Raw genomic sequence first — 26,031 nt, 5'->3', positions numbered from 1 at the left:
CATGCATGATAGATTATGGATGGCTACATGAACAAATATGGGATATTAGCTAGCAATGGGATGAATGGTTGTTTGGACAGATTAAATAGTGTGAGAGGGCATGGATGATTGGATGCATTAGAATAGAAGGGTGTGTAAAGGGATGGATGGATGGATAGATTAGATGATAGATTAGGTTTGTGGATGGATCCACAGATTAAACTAGGATCTAGACTAACAGATTGTAACCACTGAAAAAACAATCATCCTGTGGCACCTTAGAGCAGGAGTGGGCAATAATTTTGGATGTGGGGTCACTCCAAGATTATGTTAAGTGGGATGGGGCAGTCTGGGATGGAAATTGAGTGCAGAAGGAAACCCGGGAGTTTGGGTGAAGAAGGGAGTTGAGATCTGGAGTAGAGGCTTGGGATGCAGGCAGGGTTCTGGGAGGAGGTGCAGAAGATTCTGGCCTGGGGGAGGGATGTAAAAGGGGGTGCAGGATCTCGGAGCGAGTTGTGACCTTAGGGAGGAGGGATGCAGAGGGTTTGGATGATGACCTGGTCAGAAAGCAGTGGTGACCTGGGAGAGGGAGAGGCTGGGGTGCCATAGATAGGCTGGGGCAGGGGAACACTTACCTAGATGACTCCTGGTCAGAAGCCCTGAAGGACCCTGAGGCAGGCTCCCTGCCCACTACTGCTCCTTGTGTCTCTTTTCTCTGGGTGCTGGGGCGAAGGGGAGGATTTGCGGGCTGCCCCCGCCATCAGCAAAATCTCTCAGCTCCCTTCGTTGGTTTCCATGAAGTCTTCCCCCAGCACTCCGAGCAGAGAGCTACAGGGAGCAGCCAGTTGCTTAAAGCAGTGTGGAGCTGCTCTGAAGTGGCTGGCTGCTCTGTGCCTGAGAGTCCTGGCAGAGCAGCGTGAGAGCCACATCCAGCAGCTTGGTGGGCCGGATCCGGCACACAGCCTGTATTTTGCCTTCGAGACTAATGGATTTATTAGAGCATAGGCTTTCATGGGTAAAGCCCACTTCTCCAGATGTATTGGAGTGCAAGTTACAGAAACGTGGGTATAAATAAGAAAGAAGTTGCTTGTGTTCATGAATCTAATCAAGTGAGAGTGGAAGTGGGTCATTCACACATTCATTTGGTGTGGAGATGTGTATATTCAGAGAAGGGAAATTGCCTTTGTAAAGTGTTAAGCAGTTGAGATCCTTATTCAGTCCTATGTTGATAGTGCTGAATTTGGAAAACGAATGTAACCACTGAGAAATTCTAGTAACAGGATGACATCATAAATCAGTTTGAAGGTGTTGGTAAAATAAGGACCAGGAGATGTGATAAAACCACAGCTGTGCAGGAGGCTGATTCACTCATATGTACGTAGAGTTGGACGATTAACATGGTGACGTCGCAGCATGACAGGGCACTGCCACAGGTCCAGGGAACCACACGGAACCTATGATGTCACCAGTTGCAAGGCCCCGGCCTGTGGTTAGCGCTGCCCGCCTCCGGCCAGTCCAGGCTCACGCAGAGACGCAGACACAGGGGCTGGTCTGCACCAGCGGCGCGTGCTCAGGGCGCTACCCATACCGGAAGTGACCTCACCGCCGTTGGGGAATGTCAACAGGACGTCACTGATCCCGGAAGTGAGCTGGGCTTTGCTCCCCCCTTCCCAGCCTGTGGCTCTCGCCGGGGGAAGATGTCGGCTGCCCAGGGGGGTCCCCTGCCGGGCCCGGCCGAGGGCGGCTCGGAGCCGCCGGGCGGGAAGCGGCGGCCGCACGGGATGCTGAAGCTCTACTACGGGCTGCCGGACCCGGCGGGGGAGGCTCGGGGCGGCCTGGCCCCAGGAGAGGATTTCGGGGGGCCCACTGACATCAACGGGGCGCACTTCGACCCGGAAGTCTTCCTCACTAAGGTGCTCGCTGACCCGGATGTGCTCACCTCCAGTGGGGACCCACAGAACCTCGGGATCCCCGCGTATCAAGGCCCTCCCCAGGATCCCTCTATGAGCCCCCCACGCTGACCCCTGTGCCGGACCTGCCCTCCCATGCTGACTTCCAGGGCTCGCCCCTCTCCACTGCCTGGTCTACCCCTAGCTGGGACCCAGACTCCTGCGGGACACTCCACACACTGCCTTCCCCGCAGCTCTGTGACCGCAGTGACTGCACCCGGGGATGCTCCACCAAAGGGTTCCACTTTACGGCCTCTCTTGCAGAAAGTCCATCCTGTCAAGCCCCTTTCAATATTGCAACCTTGCTAGGGACTATGGCCTGCTTCTCTTGGAGACCCTCCTCCCTCCCATGCACCTCCCTCCCCCAATATTAGGGGGATGTGGGTCATGACTGAAGGGCCCCAGCAGAGCTGGAGAATAGGGGAGCCCAGGTATGAGACTGTAGTGGCTGCAGGTCAGGATTGAGGGGCATTGATAGAATTTGGCAGGGTAGGGAGGAAGCCCAGTCCTGGGATAACAGGGAACTGAAGATCAGGCTTAAAATGCACCAGCAGAGCTGGGGAAGGCATATAGTGTAAGCCTGGCTTGCATAGGGCTGCAGATCAGTATTGAGAGGCATTGGCAGAACTGTAGGATAAAGCCCAGTGGTGGGATAGCAAGGAAGCAGGGGGGGTTTGAAGAACAGTGGCAGGACTGGCATCTTTGTCCATGCCCTTTATTTACTGTTACTCTTCCTAGCTGCGGAAGGAGTGCTCACTAGCCCAGCTTATGGACTGTGAGACTGACATGGTAAAGCAGATCCGTTCTCTGGACAGTGACATGCAAACCCTGGTGTATGAGAACTACAACAAGTTCATCTCAGCCACAGGTAACATGCAGGGCTGCTCAGATCCCAATCCTCCAGATGTGGGGAATGAGGGAGACCTGTGTCCTTAGCACTGAATTTTTGGGCCTTGTTGAATTCATTCTTCTACTCCCCAGACACAATCCGCAAGATGAAGAATGACTTCAAGAAGATGGAGGATGAGATGGATTGCCTGGCTGCCAACATGGCTGTCATCACAGAGTTCAGCGCCCGCATCAGCAGCACCCTGCAAGACCAGCATGAGCAGATCACCAAGCTCTCAGGTACTGTCCACAAGCCATCTTCTGAACCAGCTAGAAAGGTCCAAGGATGTGATTTGAGGTTGGAGGGATACCGGGCTGACTAGGTGTATTGGTTTGATCCAGTGTAGCAGAGATAGCATGGAGATGCTGTCGGGGTAGATGAGTTCATTGGTTGTATCTGACACAGTAAATCTTACGTGACGTTCAAGAGCAGAGAGGATTCTGGGAGAGTGCTGTCCTCTGCATTGGCTGGGTCAAGTCACCAGTCTCTTCTCAGGCAGCAGGAACTCGGGATGTCCAAGGCTAGAAATGAGGTGTGGAGAAAAGCCTGAGAGGAAGAGCCCTGAAGCTGCACTGTTCATTCCTGTTCTTGGCCAGTGGTTGCTATTCTCCACAGCTCAGAAGAGCAGTGTTTCCATGGTCTCTCCCTCAACTATGGCCAAGATGGCAGCTGATGGAGGGGGAAGAGCAGAGAACAGCCCAGCAAACCACCCAGTGACCAGAAGAATCAGGCTAGAAATGGGGTGGTGGGTGGGTCCATTAAAAGCCCCAGGCTATAAACTGCCTGAGAAGAGCGTAGGGAGGAGGTGCTAAGGAACGCTGGCACTGCCTCTAACAGGGTCTCTCTGGGTCCCAGGGGTCCACACACTCCTGCGCAAGCTGCAGTTTCTCTTTGAGCTGCCTGCACGCCTCACCAAGTGTGTAGAGCTGGAGGCCTATGGACAGGCAGTGCGCTATTACAGCAAAGCCCGTTCTATCCTGCACCAGTACCAGCACATGCCCTCCTTCCAGGGCATTCAGGACGACTGCCAGAAGATCATGGCCAACCTGGCACAGAAGCTGCGGGAGAAATTCAGGTATACACCTTGGATCTGATTCAGTGTTGGGGGAGTGGACAAAGACTGAGGTGGGATAGTCTCATTGGTCTGATCTAGAGTGGGAGGGATACCAGAGTAGATGGGTGCAATGGTCTGATTCAAAGTGAACTAGGTTAACTATTAACTTAGTCACACAACTGCCCCCATTCATTTCAGTTAGGTTGTTAACTCTGAAACTTAATGACAATGTGAAATCAGTAAGGCTGAGATTTAAGATTAGGTTTCAGAATCATCATCCCAGCTGTGATAAATGGACTGGATTCAGGTCCAGGAGCTAGCTGTTGTTGCTAATTCCAATAACCGTCCTTTAAACCCTACTGTAGATGCACTGAGAGTGGGGGAGGTGGAGATCCATATCTCAGCTCCTCTGCCATCTCCAATGCCCTTTTCTCTCCTTGGCAGAGATGGAGGCTCTGGAGCAAAGGACCTGGCTGAGTGTGTGGAGCTGCTGCTGCAGCTGGATGAACCAGCAGAGGAGCTGTGTGACGAGTTCCTTTCTCATGCCCGCTGCCGGTTGGAGGCTGAGCTGGAGACCCTAGAGACAGAGCTGGGGCAGCCAGGAGGTGCTCCTATCAATGACATCCTGGAGTTCATTGACCGTGGCTGCAACATCTTTGTCAGCAACATGTGCCTGGTGATTGCCTCCTATCAGGAGCTCTTTGTCAGCCGAGAAGACAAAGTGCAGGACATCACCCGCATGGCACAGGACAAGCTAGTGGCCTTTGTCAACTGCCTCATGGAGACATACTTCTCCCTGGTGGAGCGGCGCATCCAATTGGAGAAAGGGGTCGGGGACAACTCACTGCTGGTGCGGGCCCTGGACCGCTTCCACCGGCGCCTACAAGCCCTGGCCAAGCTGCTGCCAGCCTCCAATGTGGCAGCTGAGGGCACAGAAATTGTGGTGCGGGCTACCAAGGAGCGCATCCGCCAGTACCTGCTGGCCCTGCAGAACTTCTATCAGGACTGTCTGACTGATGTGCGCCAGTCGCTAGCTGCCCCACGCCTGGCAGGCAAGGAGAGCCCCAACCTGGCCGAACTGCTGGGCAATATGTCGGCCTCCGTCCTTAACCAGATCAAGTCAGTGCTCGCCTACGTCCATCTCTTCACAGCAAAGGACATCACCTTCTCCAACAAGCCATACTTCAAGGTGAGGAGAGGAAGAGGGGACTGTGAGCCCTGGAAGTTAGAGGTTGAGAATCAGGTGTATTCAGTTGCTCCTCCAACTGTTCTGATGCCCCTTAGCAATTCCTAGCTCTTCTCACCCTTTTCATCAGGACAGCTTCAAAGTTCTGTGTCATGGAGGTTGCTATCATTAGCTCTATTTGTAGAGATGAAGAACCCAAAAGGATGGTCCATTGGTTCAGGCACAAGTCCAGGGGTGGGCAATAATATTTAATGGGGGAGGCCATTCCAAGATTTTGGTAAGTGGCCAAGGGCTGCATTTTTCCATGGAGGGAGGTCGGGGTCTGGGACAGAGGTTGGGCACAGACACGAGCTCTCAGGGTAGGGTACTGGGGTCAGGAGAAACTGTGGTGTCTGAGAGGGAGTTTAGGTGAAGAAACAAGTTGTGACCTGGGGCAAGGTATTGGGGTGCATAGGAGGGTATGGGTGCAGGAGAGGATTCTGGCTTGGGGTAGGGATGTAGGAGGGGGTGCAGGCTCTGGGAGGGAGTTGGGTTGTGGGAGGGGATGAGGTGCTAGAGAGAGGCTTTGGCTGGGAGGCGCTTACCCAACCAGCCCCTGGTCATCAGCACTCTATTCCATATGGCTGTCTGCGCTGGGGGCAGGCTTCATGTGCTGCCCCTGCCCCTGCCCCCAGCAAAATCTCTCCAATCCTATTGACCAGTTTCTAGCCAATAGGAGATCAGAGATTTTGCTGGGGGGCAGGGACAGTGCATGAAGACTGCCCCTTCCCCATAGCATAGACAGCCACAGGCAGCAGCCAGCTGCTTTGAGCAGCACTGTTCCCTGCCACAGTGGTGGGCCATGGGCTGGATTAAAGGGCTTGGCGAGCCGGATCCAGCCGGCAGCCCACCCCTGCACTAGCCTGTGACTTCAGAGACAGGTTCAATTTCTTGCTCTGCTCTGACTTCCTCTGTAACCTTGTGCTTCGATTTCCCCCATCTAGATAAGGGGGATTATAGGACTGGCCTGCTGCATGGGGTATTGTGAGGATCGCTATGTTGAAGACTGTAAGGCATTCAGATGCCAGGGTAGGTCTGGATATGGCCCCAAAGATACACATTGACTCAAGGAGGAAAATGAGTTGCCAAAGGTCCCCCGGCAGGACAGTGGCAGAGGTGGGAGCAGAATCCAGTCTGCTGAGTCTCTGTGTGCTATCCTCTAAGCCACATGGCCATAAACACCGAATCCTTGGCTATGGATCTTCCAGGGAGTGAGAATAACACCATAGTCCCCACCTTTGTGGTGACCCCCTTACCCCATCTGTGTCCCACCCCCATGTGCAGGGGGAACATGGACAGGGATAAGAGGCCTGAGGCTGGGGCCACAGGTGGGGATAGGTCTGGGGGCAAGGGTGGAGCCACAGTCAGGCTGCTGTGGGGGCTGGCAACTGGGCCTGTGGCCAAGAGCAGAACAGTGCTGAGGCTGGGGCCAGGGCCAGGCACAGGGTTGGGAGCTGGGGATGTAGTTGCAGGCAGGACAGGAGCAGAGCTGGGGGCAGAGAGGTGGTGCTTTCTGGAGACTGGTCCGGGCCTTGCTGTGCCCCTCACCCCCAGCATTCTCTGCCTCCCTAGGGAGCACACGCCTTGTAGATATTGTTCTGTATCAGTCTGCAGGGATTTCCTGACTGCCGCAGGCCCCTCCCTGACTTCCGAACTGGCTTTCAGCTTTTCTGACTCCTACCCCCCTGCGAGTATTTTATGCAATTGAGACTCCGCTAGCAATGCACCCTTTATGTTGGCACCCAATTCAGTGGTGTGTTTTGTCCCCTGAACTAAGGAGTCATGTGGGCCCTTCATGCAGTCTGAAGCCAGAAGGGACCCTGTTGTGATCACCCAGTCCTCTCCCATGCAGCCAGACCGTAGAATTGTCTTCAGTCACTGGGTTAAAGCATGTGTTTTGGAAAGATCTAGTTCTGTTTTAAAGCAGGGCTGGGGAACCTTCTTTGGGTCGGGGGCTGCTGACCCACAGAAAAATCAGTCAGGAGCCACACACAAGGGAGAAGCAAAAAAAACCCAACAGAAACCCTTCTTGATGCAGCCCCCAGCTGAGACCTTCCCACATTCCCCTTGCACTCCGGAGCCTAGTGGGGGCCCAGGCTAGTAGATGTTGTATGCCCACCCCATCACGGGGCTGAATGGGGCAGGGTTGAGAGCGCCACCACAGGCTCCCCGATACCGGGTGGGAGTCCTGAGCCTTGAGGGGCCAAATCCAGGGAAGCTGGGGGGCCACATCTGTCCCCCAGGCCTTAGTTCCCCACCAGTGAAAAATTCCAGGCAGTGGCAAGCCCACTGCTCCGTTGGGGAGCTGTTGCACTGTTCACTCATCCTCCCTGCTAGGAAATGTCTTTAGTTCAAGGATACATTTATCTAACTTCAACTTACAACCACTGGATCTTGTTGTGCCTTCGTCTGCTAGACTGAAAAGCCCCTTGTAGCAGATTTTCAGGGTGGCTCATGTGCAGAGAAGAGTTCCTGGGCTAATGAGGGGAAATGGGAACTGATCATAGGAGAGGGGACTAAAAGAGCTGGGCTAGTTTAGACTGGTCAGATGAAGGCCAAGAGGGGATCTGACTGTGTACAGCAGAGGAGCAAACCTCAGGGAAGGCAAAGAGATAGTGAAGCTGAAGGACAATGTTGGCACAAGAGCAGATGGGGATAAAATGTTCAGGCATCAGCTGGGGCTGGCAGTGAGACGATTTCTACCCCCCAGAGAAGAAAGGGTCTGGAACAGCCTCCCAGCAGGAGTAGGGGACAAACAGCCCAGCTGGTTTTCCAAGGGAGTTAGTGGCTGGGTCATATTGGCCTAGTTGCTCATGATAGCAGGGGTGGACTCGGTAACCTAGGAGATCCCTTTGAGTCCTGTGCCCTGTAACTTCTCCCAACCCACTGTCCCCCATGGCTCCCCCACTATGACAGTTCTGCGAGTTACCCTTCATAGCCCTGCCAGGCCTGTTGTCTGGGAGTATGCCACAGGCAGTGCTCTGGGGGAGCAGGCGTGGAGTGGGGAGATGCTGTCAGGATTGCTGCCTGGTTCCAGGTGGAACCACTCTATCAAGCAGTAAGAGAAAGTGTTGAACCGTCCCCTCCCCCACTTCATCCCCCAGGGTGAGTTCTGCAGCCAGGGTGTCCGCGAGGGCCTCATCGTCGGCTTCATCAAGTCCATATGCCAGACAGCCCGGCAGTTCTGTGAGACCACCGGGGACAAGGGTGGCTCCACTCCCCCCACCCTGCTGCTCCTGCTTTCCCGCCTCTGCCTGGACTACGAGACCTCCACCATCAGCTACATCCTCACCCTGACCGATGAGCAGTTCCTAGTGCAGGTGCCAATCCCTGGGACCCGGGGCAAGGAGGATCCTGGCCTCAATCCCAGAAGCCTCCTGTCCTGCAGTATGGCAGGCGGGGAGTTCCTGGTGGCTGGCTCTGGGTATCCTCCACCAGGGGCCCTGTGTTCAGTTCAAAGCCCCTCATTCCCCAAGGCCTCCTTTGCCATCGGGCTAGTGGGATGGACCGGGACAGGGTGAGAGAGGCCATCTCCCTCTTAGGGCTGTGAGCCCCAAAGAGGAGTGTGCTGGGACATGGCCCCAGGGCATGTGACTCAGCCACATTTTCAGGGATTGTTCCCTGGGGCTGGGAATCATCTGCCATGGGGAAGGGATGGGCTATCTGTGGATGGGCTGACCGAGAGCGTCAGTGGGCGACCTACTGAATAGGCATGCACCCTGCAAGCTCTGCTGCATGCCCCAGCTGCTCTGACCTGTCCCTCAGCAAGCATAAGATTCCATCCTCACCCACAGGCAGTGGGGACTTGGAACGCATTAGGGATTGGGGCAGCCTGGGGGGGAAGTGATGGCTGGACGGCACTGGGCAGGGTAGGATGGGGGCATCCCATGCCATTTTGATTGCCCCGTCCCCCGCAGCTGATGAGGAATTGGGTGTGGGGGGGTGAAGCCTCTGCCCACACAGAGCCAGTAGGGAAGCGAGGTGGGATGGGGAGCGACCCTGACCCACATGGAACTGGTGGTGCTACAGGGCATGGGGGGAAGGGCAGGGCAGCCCGTCCCTTCTGAGTGTCCCTCACGCAGAGCTAGTGGGTGTTGGGGAAAGGGCCCTGTCTGGCACCACTGACCCGCTGTTCTCCCTCCCTAGGACCACACGCCCATCACCCCGGTTACTAGCCTGTGTGCGGAGGCCCGTGAGACAGCCCAGAGGCTGCTCAACCACTACGTGAAGGTGCAGGGGCTGATCATCTCACAGATGCTGCGCAAAAGCGTGGAGACGCGCGACTGGGTCAACACCATTGAGCCGCGCAATGTGCGGGCCGTCATGAAGAGGGTGGTGGAGGACACCACCTCCATAGATGTGCAGGTCAGTGGGAGAGAGGGGGACCCAGGACTTCCTGTACCCCAGGGACCCTGCATTCACCTGGGCTTCTTGTCTCCCCCTGGGCAGGTGGGGCTACTGTACGAAGAGGGCATCCGCAAGGCCCAGAGCAGCGACTCCAGCAAGAGGACTTTCTCCGTGTACAGCAGCTCCCGGCAGCAGAGCCGCTATGCACCCAGCTACACGCCCAGGTCAGGGGGCTATGACTGGCAGGGCGGGGAGGAAAGGGCTGCACCTGGGTGTGGAGTAGGTCAGGAGGTGGGAGTGCAGGGCTGGACTAGCAAGGGGCTGTGGTTTAGGATTGAGGGGACTGGCAGGGCTGGAATAGAAGGGGCCGTGGGGGGAACTGAGGGGCACTGGCAGAGCTGAAGTGGAGGGCCTGCCTTCCCAGCTACATCTCAGGGTGAGCGGCCTGAGCCAGAGGAGCAGGCTTGGAGCCAGGCTCCAGACGCAGCCTCAGGTGAGGAGGCCTGTCCAGATCCAGTCTCTTCTCTGTGCTGCCTGTGTGTGTAACCCCTTGTCTCTGCTTTCCCCCATGCAGTGCCCCCCTGGACACTAACCTCCTGAGCAACATTCAGAAGCTGTTCTCTGAGCGCATCGACATCTTCAGCCCTGTGGAGTTCAACAAGGTGAGCAGAGCCGCCACCCCAGGGGGGTGGGAGAGTCACCCACAGATCAGAGCCCATTTAAAGCCAACCAATCCTCTAGTTCCTCTCTCACCCAGGCATTAGAGCAGGGACACAGTCCCTACCACTCATTCCGTCTGATCGCAGTGGTCTCTTTTGGCCGTAGGATCCATTAATCTTCAATGGAACCCCGCCACCAACATATTAGAGGAGGAACAGAGCTCCCCACAGACCTCCCCTGACCCTTCCTCCAGAGCCATCACACATCCACTCCATATTCCCTCTCACTTCCCTGCTCCCTGGCTGCCACTGACTTCCTTGCCTGCTGGCTGGGAATGCAGCCCAGATCTGGCTTCATTCCTCCACAAGAGATTTCTGCCATGTGGGGAGCCCTGGAGAGCATTCTTCCCCCGCGTTCTCTACGTGCATGGGAGGGGAGGTCATTCAAGCACTGTCCCCTATACCCATAGGTCTCCGTCCTGACCGGCATTATCAAGATCAGCCTGAAGACCTTCCTGGAGTGTGTGCGGCTGCGGACTTTCGGGCGCTATGGCCTACAGCAGATCCAGGTGGACTGCTACTATCTACAGCTCTACCTGTGGCGCTTTGTCTGCGATGAGAACCTGGTGCACTTCCTGCTAGATGAAATTGTGGGCAGCACGGCCCACCGCTGCCTGGACCCTGTGCCCATGGAGCAGAGTGTCATCGAGGTCATCTGCGAGAGGGGCTAATGCCAGGGGAGTCCACTGAGCCTTGAGGCGGACGCCAGCTTACTCCTGGCCGGAGAGCGGACACTTGTACCCCTAAGACTCATCTGTTCCACTGGACCTTTCCCACACCAGCTGGCTGGGAGGAGTGCCTGGGAGCATGGCAAAGAATGGCCTGTGAACATATCAGAGGAGGGAGGGATGCCCTGTGAACATGCCCATTGCTGCTAGCCTGGCTCTTATTGGGCCGAGTGGGGAATGTGCTGAATAAAACATACCATGGTCTATCACATCTCTGCTGCTCATTGCCAGCTCCGGGGTTGGCTCCCCTCCATCGGCCTCAATCTCTAAGACTCCCCACCCCCACCCCCCATTATATACGGCTTCCCTAGTGCCTTGTTACTTGCAAGGTCTGGATAAAGATGTCCCGCCCCCTTCTCAGAACGGCCCCTCCCATCCAGCACTAGCCTTTTCCTCTGTCCTTACCGGAGGTAAATGCAAGAGCTTTTGCCTCTTCAAACTGCCATCTTCAACGGCCTCTCGTATTCCTCAAAACTCATCTCTTCGCCCGTTCCTTCTCTGCCTCCTCGTTTCGCTTTGTGCGATTTATGGAATCATAGCAGGGTAGGGCTGGAAGGGGCCTCGAGATCATCTGGTCCAGGGGTTTCCAACCTTTTTTGAGTACAAGATCACTTTGAATTTAAGTGCAATTCAAGATCTACCTCAAATCCAAATACCCTTGTCCCGCCTCCTCGGTGCCCCTTCTCCGAGGCCCCGCCCCTGCTCACTCCATCCTCCCTCCCTTCCCCATCCTCCCTCACTTTCGCCAGGCTGGGGCAGAGAGTTTGGGTGCAGGCTCTGGTCTTGGATTAAAGGGTTTGTAGTGTGAGAGGGGCTCTGAGCTGAGCTCGGGGCAGGCAGTTGGGGTACCGGCAGGGTTCTAGGTGCAGGCTCTGTGAGGGTGTTTGGATGCAGGGGTGCTCAGGGCTAGGGCAGGGGCTCGGGGTGCAGGAGGGGTTCATGACTGGGGTAGGGTTTCAGGATTTGGACTCCAGCTGGGCCCTGCTTATCTCAGGTGGCTCCTGGGTGGTGGTGCAGTGGGGCTAAGGCAGGCTCACTCCTGCCCTGGACCTGCACCACTCTCAAATGCAGCCAGCAAACTCCCTCCATCCCAAGTCCTGTTGTGCCCCCTTCCCTGCTCTGTGGAGACAGGATACAGAGTGGGAGGGAGGTACTTTGACATCAGCACCTCTTCTCTCCATCGCCTGTCCTGCACAGCAAGCAGGAGACAGTTCCAAGGCAAAGGGCAGGAGATGCACAGCAGTGGGGGGAGGGGCACTTGACAGCCTCTTGGTCAAACCAGACAGAATCACCTGTCACAGGCTCCAAGATCTACCAGTAGATCCCAATCAACTGGTTGTTGACCACTGATCTGGTCCATCCTTGCAGGCTCGAGTATAGCTTGGCCATCCCTGCTAGGTGTCTGTCTAATGTGTTCTAAAAACCTCCAGTAAGGGGGATTCTGCCTTGCTCCTTCTGTAACCTCTTCTAGTCCTTACCTAGTGTTTGCGTTAGAAAGTTTTTTTTCTGGTAACTAACGTGCGTTTCCCTTGCTGCAGTCTAATCCATTTACTTCTTGTCCGATTCTGTGTGGATGTGGAGAACAACTGATATTTATAGCAACCTTTTGCATGTAAGTCTGGTGCCCAAAACAACACAGGATGCTTGCTCAGGCTCCGCAATGCCAAGTAGAGCCCAACAATTAGATCCTGTGTCTGACATGCAACATACCACACTCCTGTTACTACATCCCAGAATGACCTTTGCTGTTTTTGCAACAGCATCACAGTGTTGGATCATATTCAACTTGAGATCCTCTATGGCGCCCTCCAGTTCCTTTTCTGCAGTACTGCTGCCCAGCCAGTTACTCCCTGGGGGTACATCTACACTACAGAGCTAATTCGAACTAAGCTAATTCGAACTAACGCGTCTAGAACTAAAAACTAGTTCGAATTAGCGTTTTGCTAATTCAAACTAGCATGTCCACATTAAGTGGACCCTGAACCGGGCTTAAGGATGGCCGGAAGCAGTGCCGGCAGGGCATCGGAGGAGGACTTAGAGCGTGAAGATGCTGTCTCAGGCTAGCCGAGGGCTGCGCTTAAAGGGACCCGACCCCCACCCCGGACAGACAGTTCTCAGGGGTGCCCTGCTTGCAAACCAGTCCTGGCTTGGAGTGCCCGGAGTGCCCACACTGGGCACATCACAGCACTCGGCCATCAGCCCGGCTGCACTTGCCGCAGGCTGCCATCTGGGGAGAGGGGGCAATTGGGGGGCTGTAGGAGAGCTTCCACCCCCAGAAGCCCGCAGAGCCAGCCCAGTCCTCCCCATCGGGGGCTCGTGCCCCATTCCTCCCTCACCTCCTTCCACTTACCCTTCCCTAGCCCCTTTTCTTGATGTACAAAATAAAGGACAATTGTGTTCAAAAATGGAATCTGTCTTTATTGAACAAAACTGGGGGAGACTAGGAAAAGGATGTGGGAGAGGGGAAGAGAGAGGGTGGGAGAGGGGAGGGCAACTACAATGATCAGGGGTTGGGAACAGGTCCCATATGAAGAGAAGCTAAAGAGACTGGGACTTTTCAGCTTAGAAAAGAGGAGACGGAAGGGGGACAGGATAGAGGTCTCTAAAAGCAGGAGTTGGGTGGAGAGGGTGCATACAGAAAAGTTCTTCATTAGTTCCCATAAAGAAGGACTAGAGGACACCAAAGGAAAGGAATGGGTAGCAGGCTTCAAACTAGTAACAAAGTTGTTCTTCACAAAGCAAAGAGTCAACCTGTGGAACTCCTTGCTGCAGGAGGCTGTGAAGGCTAGAACTAGAACAGAGTTTAAAGGGACGTGAGATCAAGTGATGGAGGTTGGGTCCATGGAGTGCTATTAGCCAGGGGGTAAGAGTGGTGTCCCTGCCCAAGGTTTGTGGAAGGCTGGAGAGGGATGGCACTAGACAAATGGCTTGGTCACTGTCTTCGGTCCATCCCCTCCAAGGTCCCTAGGGTTGGCCACTGTCAGCAGACAGGCTACTGGGCTAGACGGACCTTTGGTCTGACCCAGGACGGCCATTGTAAGCTCAGGGCTCAGGGTCGGGGGTCTCAGTGGACCCCCTTGATTTTCATGCACACCTGCTCCTGGGTGGCTAGGCTAGCAGCTCTCCTGCCCTAGACAGCCACTTTCCTGTGCCTAGTGCGGAGATCGTGGACGAGGTCCACGATGTCCGCACTAGCCCAGGCGGTTGCCCGCCTCTTGCGGTCCCGGGCAAGCTCCCGGGAGCCGCCAGCCTGGTCCCAGGAAGAGGGGGAGGGCTGGGGAGCATCGGGTGGGTGGCTCGAGCCGTGCCAGGTGCAGGGTCTGCTGGCTGGGTGCTGGCAGGCTTGCACCTGGCACGGGCACTGTAGCCAGCCCGTGCCCCTTTAAGGGGTCCGGGGCCGGGAGGGGGGCAATAGAGTTTCCCTGGTGTTGGCCTGAGTGGCCACCAGGGAAACCTGGGGAGGGCTAGCCTCCCACTAGTTCGAATTAAGGGGCTACACACCCCTTAATTCGAACTAGCTAGTTCGAACTAGGCTTAATCCTCGTAAAATGAGGTTTTTCTAGTTCGAACTAAGCGCTCCGCTAGTTCGAATTAAGTTCGAACTAGCGGAGCGCTAGTGTAGCGCCTATGAAAGTTAGTTCGAACTAACGTCCGTTAGTTCGAACTAACGTCCGTAGTGTAGACATACCCTGGCTGTGTCTACACTGGCATGAATTTCCGGAACTGCTTAAAATGGAATACTATTCTGTTTTCAGTTTTTCCGGAAAAGGAGCGTCTACATTGGCAGGCTGCTTTTCCAGAAAAGCCCTTTTTCCGGAAAAGCGTCTGTGGCCAATGTAGACGCACTTTTCCGGAAAAGACTACTGGGCTGTCTACACTGGCCCTTTTCCAGAACAGTGTTCCGGAATAAGGACTTATGCCCGAGTGGGAGCAGAATAGTTTTTCCGGAATAGCGGCTGATTTTGTACAGTAGAGCATCGTTGCTTTTCTGGAAATTCAAGGGCCAGTGTAGACACCTCGCAGCTTATTCCGGAAAAGCGGCTGATTTTCCGGAATAAGTGGCCCAGTGTAGACACAGCCCCTGGGTTTGAATTTGGGTGTTTGATTTTTTTTTCTTCCCCAAGGTACTGCTTTGCACTTGGTTTTTATTGTCTTTCACCCTGTTGATTTCAGACCAATTCTCCAATTTATCCAAAGTCACTTTGAATTCTAACCCTGTCCTCCAAAGTGCTAGCAATTCCCCTCAGCGTTGTCTCATCTGCATATTTTATAAGCATAGTCTTTACTGCACCATCCAAGTCGTGAATGGAAATATTAAATAGCACTAGAGTCAGGACAGACCCTGCAGAACCCCACTAGATATATACTCCCAGTACAGCAAATCATTGATAAGAAGTCTTGGAGGATAGAGTTTCAATTGGTTAAGCATCCACCTTACGGTAATTTCTCCCTTTTTGAAGATAGGTGTTCTCCTCCCATTCCTCTGAGACCTTGTTCATTCTCCATATATTCCTGAAGATAGTAGCTACTGATTTGCAGATTGCTCTGGCATGTTCCTTAACTACCTTATCATGCATTTAGATAGCCCCTGTTGACTTGAATACATCTAACTTCTTTAACATGTTCTTCTCCTATTCTAGAATGCATTCCTGCCTCTCTTTCGTATTAACCCTATTAAGTATCTGGTCCCAATGAACCAGCGAAGACTGAAGCAAAACAGGCATTAACCACTTCAGCCTTCCCAATATCATTCATTGTTTGCTCTCCTTCCTCACTGAGTAATTCTTTGTCTCCCTCTTAATTCTAACAGGTGCAGAAAGGGAGGTGCTGGCCACAGTACAGATGCCACACATGAGTGAAAATGCCCTGTTCTGTGGGATTCTCCATCCCCATTCTCCAGAGTGGGGCTGGGCAGCGAGGAAGGTGTTTTCACCCAGGCCAGAGGTTAATGCCGAGGGCAGATTATACCAATAAATGGGATTGGTTTGTCAAATCTTTCACAAAGATAACGGAGGGCTGATCTACACTGGGCACTTATATTTACATAACTGCACGGAGGGACATGCAGTTATGCTGACCTAGCCTGTGGCGTAGTTCAGTGATGGAAGGATTCTTCTATTGACCGGGCTACTGTCTCAGGCTGTCTCTAGACTGGCCAGTTTTTCCGGAAAATCAGCCACTTTTCTGGAAAAACTTGCCAGCTGTCTACACTGGCCACTTGAATTTCCGCAAAAGCACTGACTTCCTACTGTAAGAAATCAGTGCTTTTTGCGGAAATACTATGCTGCTCCCGTTTGGGCAAAAGTCCCTTTTGCGCAAAAGTTTTGTGCAAAAGGGCCAGTGTAGACAGCTCAGATTTGTTTAGCGCAAAAACGCGTCTACATTGGCCACGGACACTTTTCTGCAAAAAGTGCTTTTGCGGAAAAGCGTCCGTGCCAATCTAGACGCTGTGTTCCGAAAATGCTTTTAACGGAAAACTTTTCCGTTAAAAGCATTTCTGGAAAATCATGCCAGTCTAGACGTAGCCTCAGAGAGGAGGATTAACTACACCAACTGAAGAATCCTGTTGGCACAGGCGCTGTAGACACTGAAGTGTTACAGTGGCGCAGCTGCAGCTGTGCTGCTATTGTAGTTTAAATGTAGACATACCCTAAGCCTCATTAGCACCTACTTCTTGGGGGAGGCACAGCAGCTGTTTACACAACAACCACTCACTCAGTACTGAGGCTATGCCTGTACTGGGAGAAGGCATACTGATGCTAGCTTTAGCCTAGAGTGCACAGGAAACGAGGGCAGTGAAGATGTTGTATCATGGACTGTAACACGGACTAGCCTCTCAAATAAGTAGCCACGGTCCCTGGTAGGCTTCTACGGATATTCATACTGCTGCCTGTACTACCCGCTCTTTGCTATTGTTACCCATGCGAGATATTAAAGCTAGATGCATTTATCTACCCATGCTTCACTTACACCTTTGTGGTGCACACACACGCTTGGTGCCTCTGGGGTGGGACACAGCTGTTCCCAAAAAGACTGCTCACTGCTTGCTGAAATGCGGTGGCTGCTGCTGTAGAGTGTGGCTAGCATTAACACTGTACAAAGCAACCGTTTAGAACAGGAACACCTCCAGCCCTGATTTAACTGGGACTAGCAGGGTGACTGGAATTTGAGAAGGTGCGTTTAATGCTGCTATGCCTGGGGAACGTGTTTTTAATCTGCACCAGGGGTTAGAACTGCAACACTGAGTGTCCTGCAAATGACTTCAGCAGGACAGTGGGAGCCACCCCACCCCACTGCATCCCGGTAGTGTCAGCACTGCTCCTGAGGGGAGCATGCCTCCTCTCCTGTTCCAGGCAGCACAACAGTCCTTAATGCCACACCAGCACTGATTCTGAGAGAAGAGGTTCCCACACTGAGACCCCACCCCAGGCCCTGTATCACAGCACCCCCTCCCACCATGTGGGGGCATCTGTATTGATTGCAAGGAGAAGGTTTTCACTGCAACCTATGCCACCCACCCCTTGCAAAACCTCTACCCTGTCTCCCATCTAAATCCTGGCCAGACTTAATGCTGGGGTGACCAGCTCACAGCAGTCTAGCAGTTGGCTCTTTCTTTACTACCCTCCCAAACAGCAGCAAGAGGTTGCATAAAAAGGGCCCTTTCATGGCTGAGTGGTTCTTCCTGCATCCCAATCCCTAGCAAAATGCAGGACTATGTAGCACTTTAAAGACTAACAAGATGGTTTATTAGATGAGGAGCTTTCGTGGGCCAGACCCACTTCCTCAGACCCTAGGCCCCTCTGCAGTCAGAACACCCCTGGTTTCGTAACTTGGACTGATTCTGTTTGCTTCAGAGGACAGCGTGTGCCCCACAACCTGGCACTCGCACAGGCTGTGTTGAAAGGGCCACAGTTGGGTAATACTCTTGTGCACGGTGCAGTTTGCGCACAGTATGTCCCAGGCGCTGAGTGTGCGCAGAAGTTGTAACCCCTTGTGCCCTGCAGTGCTGCTCAGAGGCAGGGACATTCCAGGGTTGGGCAAGCGAACGTGCTTTGACAAAGAGGTAAATCACAACCTGGGAAAATACCAGCTCAAGGAGGAAGCATTGTGGGAGTCTGGTTCTTCCTGGCCAGGCTCTCTCCTGGCTCAACTGAAATGTCATTTGCCATCACAGAACAGCCCAAAGTGTCCACCTTGTTTCCTTTTCCTCCCTTCTAACACGATGCCAACGTGGGGGTCCCGGCTGGGGCCCACAGGCACTATTTCAACATTGCAGCAGCATTTATCATTGGCGTTGCAGCAGCACCAACAGCCCCAGCTGAGATCAGGGCCCCATTGTGCCAGGTGCTGCACAGACCCTGACTGATTTCAGGGCCCTGTTGTGCTGACTGCTGCAGACACAGTGACAGTCGGCCCCTGCCAGGATAGTTTCAATAAACAAGGCAGATACACAAATATTTCCCCCATTTCACAGATGGGACATAGAGGCCCAGAGTGGTTCCATGATCTGCCCACATTCCCACAGGGTATCCAAGCCAACCATAACTCAGGGATTCTCCAGCCTCATTTTTCAGTTGAAGCTGGTCACCAGGGACCAGGATGGTACAAGGACGTTTTGATCTGAAGCATCCTAAGGTCACCAGAGTCCCAGTCCAAATGATCAGCCTTTCACACATGTACTGTTATAAGTAGGAGACTGGGTGTCAGGATTCCTAGGTTTATTCCAGCTCTGGGTGGGAGTGATGTCTAGCAGTTAGAACAGGCAGGCTGAGAGCATGGCTGTGGTTTGTTGCCTCAAGAAGATGTAAGGCCACTAACCCCAGCTTGCTAGCAAGACCAGCGACCATTCACAGCAAAGGCCTCAGGAAGCAGTAACTGCAGCAAGGGGGCCAGAGGGGAATTTCCCCCAACTTCCCATTTTGCAAGTTCCTGAACTCCCACTGAGTAAACAGCCGCCGAGGTGGGGGCCAGAGCGTCTGGAGACAGCTGTCCTCTTCCGCGGTGCAGGCTTACATAAAGCCGGAGCAGACGGGTGGACAGCAAAGGGCACAGGTGGTGAACGTGACTGCTCTGTGGTGCCTCCAGCACGAATCCTCGCTTGGTCAGGGTGAGTAGAGGCTCCAGCAGGGATGGGGGACATGCTGGGTGGAAGGGGCAGCTCAGCGAGAGGATACAGCAGGGTGCCTGCAGTGCGGGTCTGGGGGTGCCTTGTGAGTATGGCTGCTCCAAGGGAGCTGTCCCTGGGGCCTTCTGCTGAGAGGAAGGAGCAAGTTACTGCCAGCTGAGCTGAGCCCCCTCACACTCGTTTCTCGTAGGCTCCTGGGCAGTTGTTGGGTACTGCCAGAAGTCACTGCCTTGGAGAGGGAAGCTACTTGGTTCCCCATTCCCCCAGCTGCAGTGCCCTGTACCCGATTCCTGAGGCAGCAAGTATATGAGGGAGGGAAACGCACACACAGCTACCCTGGAGAGCCTTCTGGCTTTACTTGTGCCTGCACCTTACAGCTCTAGCACACAACAGAAATTGCAAATCAAGTGTCCTCTCAGCTCCCTCTATACTCACTCATCTAGCACCATGGGAAAGAAAGAAATCACCTGCTCGGGACCCCTAGATCTTGCATCCCTCAACCTGCTCAATGCCGAGATCCCAGACAGATCCCTTCCACCTTCATTATCTGCATCCAAGTAGTACTTAAGAGCGCCAGTCATGCACAGGGCCCCCTTGTGCCCAGTGCTTTACAAACACCTTCCTTGAGATCCCTTCCAGCCCATGCAACATCAGCTACTAGCTCCACTGCCCTTAGGATGGCCCTCTCACTCCACGTTCGACACAAGCCCAGGTTCTGTTAGAGACAGAGCTGCTCAGAAAATGCAAATTATCTTTATTTTATTGCTTTAATGTTCCTATAGGAAGTTCTTGTTTCTTTGATGGAAAAAAATGAACCAAAAAGTGGTTGGGAGCATTGTTTCAGTTTTCCATTAAAATATTGTTTTATTGCTTTCATAACACAAAGGCTGTGGCTAGACTGGGAAGTTTTTCCGCAAAATCAGCTGCTTTTGCGGAAAAACTTGCCAGCTGTCTACACTGGCCGCTTGAATTTCCTCAAGAACACTGACGATCTCATGTAAGAAATCAGTGCTTCTTGCGGAAATACTATGCTGCTCCCATTCGGGCAAAAGTCTTTTTGCGCAAAAGCTTTTGCGCAAAAGGGCCAGGGTAGACAGCTCAGATTTGTTTTGCACAAAAAAGCCCTGATCGCAAAAATGGCGATTAGGGCTTTTTTGCGCAAAAGCGCATCTAGATCAGCACGGATGCTTTTCTTGAAAAAGTGCTTTTGCGGAAAAGCGTCTGTGCCAATCTAGATGCTCTTTTCCGCAAATGCTTTTAACGGAAAACCTTTCTGTTAAAAGCATTTGCGGAAAATCATGCCAGTCTAGTCGTAGCCAAAATGTATTACCCAAAAACATATTGAAGACTAAAAGCTGATTTTTTAAACAAAAAGATGAATACATTTTACCCAAACCAACATTATTTTATTTAAACATTTTTCAGTTTCCAGATTTTTTTTTTTATCAGACAAGTGGAAATTTTTCCATGACATGAAAAATGTCAACAAAACACTCAGATTTAGACAAAAGCCATTTTGTCAGGGAAACAATATGTTTTGACAAAGGATCTTGCCAGCTGTCATGTATGGAGACCCTTCTTGTTGTCCCAGCTACAGGCAGACACCTTCAGTCTATGGGATTTATCTTGCAGACCATCACAATGGTGTCTGCGCACCTGCCAGCTAAAATCAATAGCCATAGACCAGTCCCCTTTTAGATTTCTTGCTGTCTCTGTATACCGCTAGTCCTTTGGGTGGGTTGTTACTAGTAGTGGGAATCAAACCTGGGATTTCAAGCAGACTCCCTCAAGAGAGAGGCAAATGCGTCTAGATTGGCATGATTTTCCGGAAATTCTTATAACAGAAAAGTTTTCCGTTAAAAGCATTTTCGGAAAAAAGTGTCTAGATTGGCACAGACGCTTTTCTGCAAGAGCACTTTTTGTGGAAAAGCGTCCGTGACCAATCTAGACGCGCTTTTGCGCAAAACAAATCTGGGCTGTCTACACTGGCCCTTTTACGCAAAAGTTTTGCGCAAAAGGGACTTTTGCCCAAATGGGAGCAGCATAATATTTCCGCAAAAAGCACTGATTTCTTACAGTAGGAAGTCAGTGCTTTTGCGGAAATTCAAGCGGCCAGTGTAGACAGCTGGCAAGTTTTTCCGGAGAAGCGGCTGATTTTCCAGAAAAACTGGCCAGTCTAGACACAGCCAGAGAGTTTTATTATACCAGTAGCAACCTCATCAACCAGCCATGATGAGAGGGAGCTAGTGTATTACCCAGAATGGGTGAATTGCACCTGCATCTAGCACCACCAGCAGGCACAATACAAGTGTCCCATTACAAAAGGGGGTACGGTGGAGTAACACTGTTCTCACTCTTTGGTAGGTGCCACCATGCGCCGGTTCTTTTGGCTCCTGGCGCTCTGGTTGCTGAGCTCTAGTCCTGCCCTGGCTGATGTTCGGAGCTGTCATGTTTCCGTGGCCCAGTCTTCGGTGATCTCTAGCTGCCAAGCTCAACTCCATGAAACGGTGCCAGAAATTGATTCATCCACCGAGATTCTTCTGCTGAATTTCAACCTCCTCTCCAACATCTCAGCCTCCTCCTTCCCCAGGTTGGAGAGGCTGAGGAAACTGTCTCTGGGATATCAGCTGGGGGGATCACTCTCCATTGGAGAGAAGGCCTTTGAGAAGGTGGCCAATGTCACATTTCTGGACCTTGGGGGCAACAGGAAGCTGAGCCTCCATCCTATGGCTTTGGCCGGCTTGCGGCAGCTTGAGGTGCTCCTGCTGGATGTCAATGGCCTTGATGAGGCTGTTCTGGAAGGCGGCTATTTCCAGGATTTGGTGTCCCTCCGAAGGCTGGATCTCACAGGGAACCAAATAAAGAGGCTGAGACCTGATTCCTCTTTCCAGGGCTTGAAGCTGCTGACATCCCTCCATCTGCGGTTGAACAAGATCAAGGCAATCTGCGGGGAGGATCTGACCCACCTTGGGGGACAACACCTGTCCCTCCTAGATCTCTCGTCAAACTTGCTGTCCTATAGAGACCCTTGGTACAACCGCACCTGCCCCAGTCCCTTCCACAGCATCACAGTGGAAACCCTGGATGTCTCCTCCAACCCATGGGATGTGGGTGGTGCTGAACAGTTCTTCAAGGCCATGGGGGGTGCCCAGATACGGCATCTGAAGTTGCAGCACTCAGGGGCCATTGGGAGGGGCTTTGGGTTCAATAACCTGCGTGGCCTCTCTGCTTCCACCTTCTCAGGGCTCATCCGTAGCAGAGTCCTCTCCTTTGACATGTCTCATGGCTTCCTCTCCAAGTTGGGCCCTTTGATCTTCTCGGGTCTGCCTGAGCTGAGAATGCTGCGCCTGGCATCCAATCAGATCCACGAGATCCATGGGGAGACCTTTGCTGGGCTGCAGCACCTCTGCACCCTGGACCTCTCTCACAATCTGCTGGGGGAGCTGAAGACGGAGGTTCTCCAGCGCCTAAGCCAATCCCCACTGCTGCACCTCAACCTCAAGTCCAACCACATTGGGGCCATCCAGCACAATGCCCTGGAGGGACTGAGAACTCTGAGGATGCTGGATCTGCAGGACAATGCCCTCTCACGCATACCGCCAGGGCGACTCCCTGCCCTGGAGCGCCTGCTGCTGGGCCAGAACAGGATCAAGCATGCCTGGGGGATTGGGAAGCTTTCCACAAACCTGACCTTCCTCGACTTGTCTTCCAACCGCATGCAAGACCTCAGAGGCATCTGGAACGAGCTGAGGGGCATCCCTGCCCTGCAGTTCCTGAACCTATCACACAACCTGCTCTCAACGTGCTCTGAGCACCAGGACAGAGCCACACCCAGGCAAAGCCAGCTCAGGGTGGTGGACCTTTCCCAGAACTCTCTGAATATCGTCTGGAATTCAGGGGGCTGTGTGGATGTCTTCCACCATCTAGACAGGCTGATGATCTTGAATCTCAGCAGAAACAACCTCCAGACTTTGCCTGAGGGTCTATTTCAGGGACTGGTGTCTCTCCAGGCTCTGGATCTTTCTGGGAACCTCATAGCCTTGCTCCCAGACAGGTCGTTCCAGGACCTGCATTCCCTGCAGGTGTTAGGGCTGCAGAGTAACCACTTGATGACTCTGTCACCGTCTGTTTTTGAGCCGCTCCATGCACTAGCATTCCTGAATCTCCAGGAGGTCTCTCTGCTTTGCCACTGCAGCTTGCTGGACCTGGAGGCTTGGCTGCACTCCACCAACCTGACCCTGAGTAGTAAGAAGGAAGGGATCACCTGCCGTGTGCCCACCCCTCCCTTCCCAGCAATGCCCCTCCTTTCCTTCATCCACGGCAGCTGTGTCAAGTAGCATAGCCCGCGCTGCGTCCTTTCCCCAGCACAGGATTCCACCTGTGTGGCTTTTAAGCTGTACCATATGCCATGCGCTTGGCACAGACAACGATGCCCAGTCCCCTTCAGTCGTGAACCAGTTTCCCAAAGGCATAAACACAGCCTGGACTAGAAGTCAAGGCATCTGGGTTTGACTCTGGGAGTAGAGTCTAGTGGTTGGAAGGATGGGGGAGGGGCGGGGAGGGGAGTTGAGTTCAGTTGTATTTCTAGTTCTGGGAGTGAGGGGGCCTCAGCAGAGAGCTAGGAGTCAGGCTCCCTGGTTTCCAGCTCCAGGAAGACAGGGAGATCTAGCGGTTAGATCAGGGGCACTGGGAGTCTGGATATTCTGTCCTGCCCTCGGCTGTACAGCAATTCTCCTTTGCCCATTTTGCAGTAGAGGCACTTGGAGATTTATTAAAGCTTAGGTGTATTAAAATACTCACAGTCATCAGCCCTGTTCCTCTAATGCCAGCAGAATAGGTTGAAATCCCATACTAACGTACAGCTCCTGACAAAGTAGGGGCTATGCTTTCTCAATTCTGGAGCATTATGGGTATGCTGTGGACATTAGGCAGGCTCCGTTTAGCACAAATGCAGGTTCAGTCACTGGCTACATTCCAGTGGGATCATGCCTTACCTAGAGAACAAGGTGTGATTTTTAACACGTGTGAGCCCACATCTGTTACTTAAACCTGTTGGCATGTTCAAATCATAATGCAGCCCAGGTGAGCTGCAATTTTAGCATGTTAGTTTACCAAGGTAAACCCACAATAATTTTGTCTATACTGGGGTTTGAATGTGTTAAAAACACACCTTTTATCCTTACTTAGACCTAGGCAAGCGTTCACCCAATGGGAGGGCTGGTACTGGTAATTACTATTATATTGTGTTACTGTAGGAACCAAGTCAGAGTCCTCTGGTGCTCCGTGCTTTACAAATGCAGAACAAAATGCCCCTGCCCCTACTTCAGAAATGACCCACAAGGCAGCATGCCAGATAGAGTCACAGGGGGCACTGCTACACTTATTCACATTGCAGTGCGCTGTTTGCTGACACAGCCTTCCATGGTGAGACTGTACGGTTCTGGCAAAGACTGTGCTACTGATATTGGAATAGCTGCAGCTGTATGGTGGCAAAAATACTGTTGTCAAAACTGTTGAGAGTAGATGTGGCCTGAAATTGCAAGCTCTTTGGGCCAGAGACCATCTTTTGGTTTTGCATGTGTAAGCACCTAGCACAATGGGATCCTGGCCCATGACTGGGACTCTAGAAACCATCACAATACACAACATGATTAATGATAGTGTTTATAGACGTGGTTGGGGCTTTCGGCCGGGAGCTGGGTTTTTGTATGAGTGCTGTTTCCTAAACGGTCTCACTGAAAAGCTGTGTTGATTTTTTTGTTGTTATCTTTGCCAATAAAATTTCAAATTAATTCATGCAATTTTAGAAGAGCATTTATTGAGAACTGGGATGTGCCAGGGGCTGCAAGGACATGGGAGTATAAGGTAGGGATGTTAAATATCAGTTAATTGAATAGTCAAGTAACCTCATGAATTCTTATCGGTTAGTCGACATAAGAACATAAGATCGGCCATACTGGATCAGACCAAAGGTCCATCTAGCCCAGTATCCTGTCTGTCAATAGTGGCCTATACCATATGCTCCAGAGGGAGGGAACACGACAGGTAATCCTCATGTGATCCCTCCCCTGTCACCCACCTCCAGAGAAACAGAGGCTAGGGACACCATTCCTACCCATCCTGGCTAATAGCCATTGATGGACCTAACCTCCATGAATCTATCTAGCTCTTTTTTTAATCCTGTTAAAGTTCTAGCCTTCACCACATCCTCTGGCAAGGAGTTCCACAGGTTGACTGTGTGCTGAGTGAAGAAAAACTTCCTTTTGTTTGTTTTAAAGCTGCTGCCTATTAATTTCATATGGTGACCCCTAATTTTTTTTATTGTGGGAGTAAGTAAATAACTTCTCTTTATTCACTTTTTCCATACCAGTCATGATTTTATAAACCTCGATCATATCCCCCCTTCTTTTCCTCTTTTCTAAACTGAAAAGTCCAAGTCTTTTTAATGTCTCTTCATATGGGACCCATTCCAAATCCCTAATCATTTTTGTTGTCCTTTTCTGAACCTTTACCAATGCCAATATATCTTTTTTAAGATGAGGTGACCACATCTGTACACAATAGTCAAGATGTGGTCATACTATGGTTTTATATAGAGGCTATAAGATATTTTCAGTCTTATTCTCTATCCCTTTTTTAATGACTCCTAACATTCTATTTTCTTTTTTGATTGTTGCTGCACACTAAGTGGATGTTTTCAGAGAACTATCCACAATGATTCCAAGATCTTTCTGTTGATTAGTTGTAGCCAAATTAGTCCCCATTATATTGTACATATAGCTGGGATTTTTTTCCAATGTGCATTACTTTACATTTATCAACATTAAATTTCATTTGCTATTTTGTTGCCCAATTACATAGGGTATGTCTAGACTACATGCCTCTGCTGACAGAGACATGTACATTAGACATACCGACATAGTCAATGAAGCGGGGATTTAAATATCCCCCCCTTCATTAAAAAAAATGGCAGGCTCAGCTGATTGTCGGCACAACGTGGCAGTCAAGACGTGGAT

At 52.3% G+C, this 26,031-nt stretch overlaps 2 protein-coding genes across 2 annotated transcripts; both read left to right on the top strand.

The window, feature by feature from the left end:
* Positions 1 to 1,593: 1,593 nt before the first annotated feature.
* Positions 1,594 to 11,099, top strand: VPS51 (VPS51 subunit of GARP complex). The gene is made up of 10 exons (XM_075939145.1): positions 1,594 to 1,892; positions 2,667 to 2,796; positions 2,910 to 3,056; positions 3,673 to 3,892; positions 4,316 to 5,060; positions 8,201 to 8,416; positions 9,243 to 9,461; positions 9,546 to 9,667; positions 10,018 to 10,105; positions 10,573 to 11,099. The coding sequence occupies exons 1-10, from the start codon at positions 1,677 to 1,679 to the stop codon at positions 10,831 to 10,833; spliced, it is 2,364 nt and encodes a 787-aa protein (XP_075795260.1). The 5' UTR covers positions 1,594 to 1,676; the 3' UTR covers positions 10,834 to 11,099.
* A 7,746-nt stretch (positions 11,100 to 18,845) lies between these two features.
* Positions 18,846 to 24,816, top strand: LOC102463208 (toll-like receptor 5). Its single transcript, XM_014580301.3, has 2 exons — positions 18,846 to 18,997; positions 21,380 to 24,816. The coding sequence occupies exon 2, from the start codon at positions 21,388 to 21,390 to the stop codon at positions 23,350 to 23,352; it is 1,965 nt and encodes a 654-aa protein (XP_014435787.2). The 5' UTR covers positions 18,846 to 18,997; positions 21,380 to 21,387; the 3' UTR covers positions 23,353 to 24,816.
* The last annotated feature ends 1,215 nt before the right edge of the window (positions 24,817 to 26,031 follow it).

Source organism: Pelodiscus sinensis, chromosome 11, assembly GCF_049634645.1.
Source record: "Pelodiscus sinensis isolate JC-2024 chromosome 11, ASM4963464v1, whole genome shotgun sequence".
NCBI lineage: Eukaryota > Metazoa > Chordata > Testudines > Trionychidae > Pelodiscus > Pelodiscus sinensis.
The sequence above is the reverse complement of the archived record's forward strand: the minus strand, read 5'-3'. Positions and strand labels throughout refer to the sequence as shown.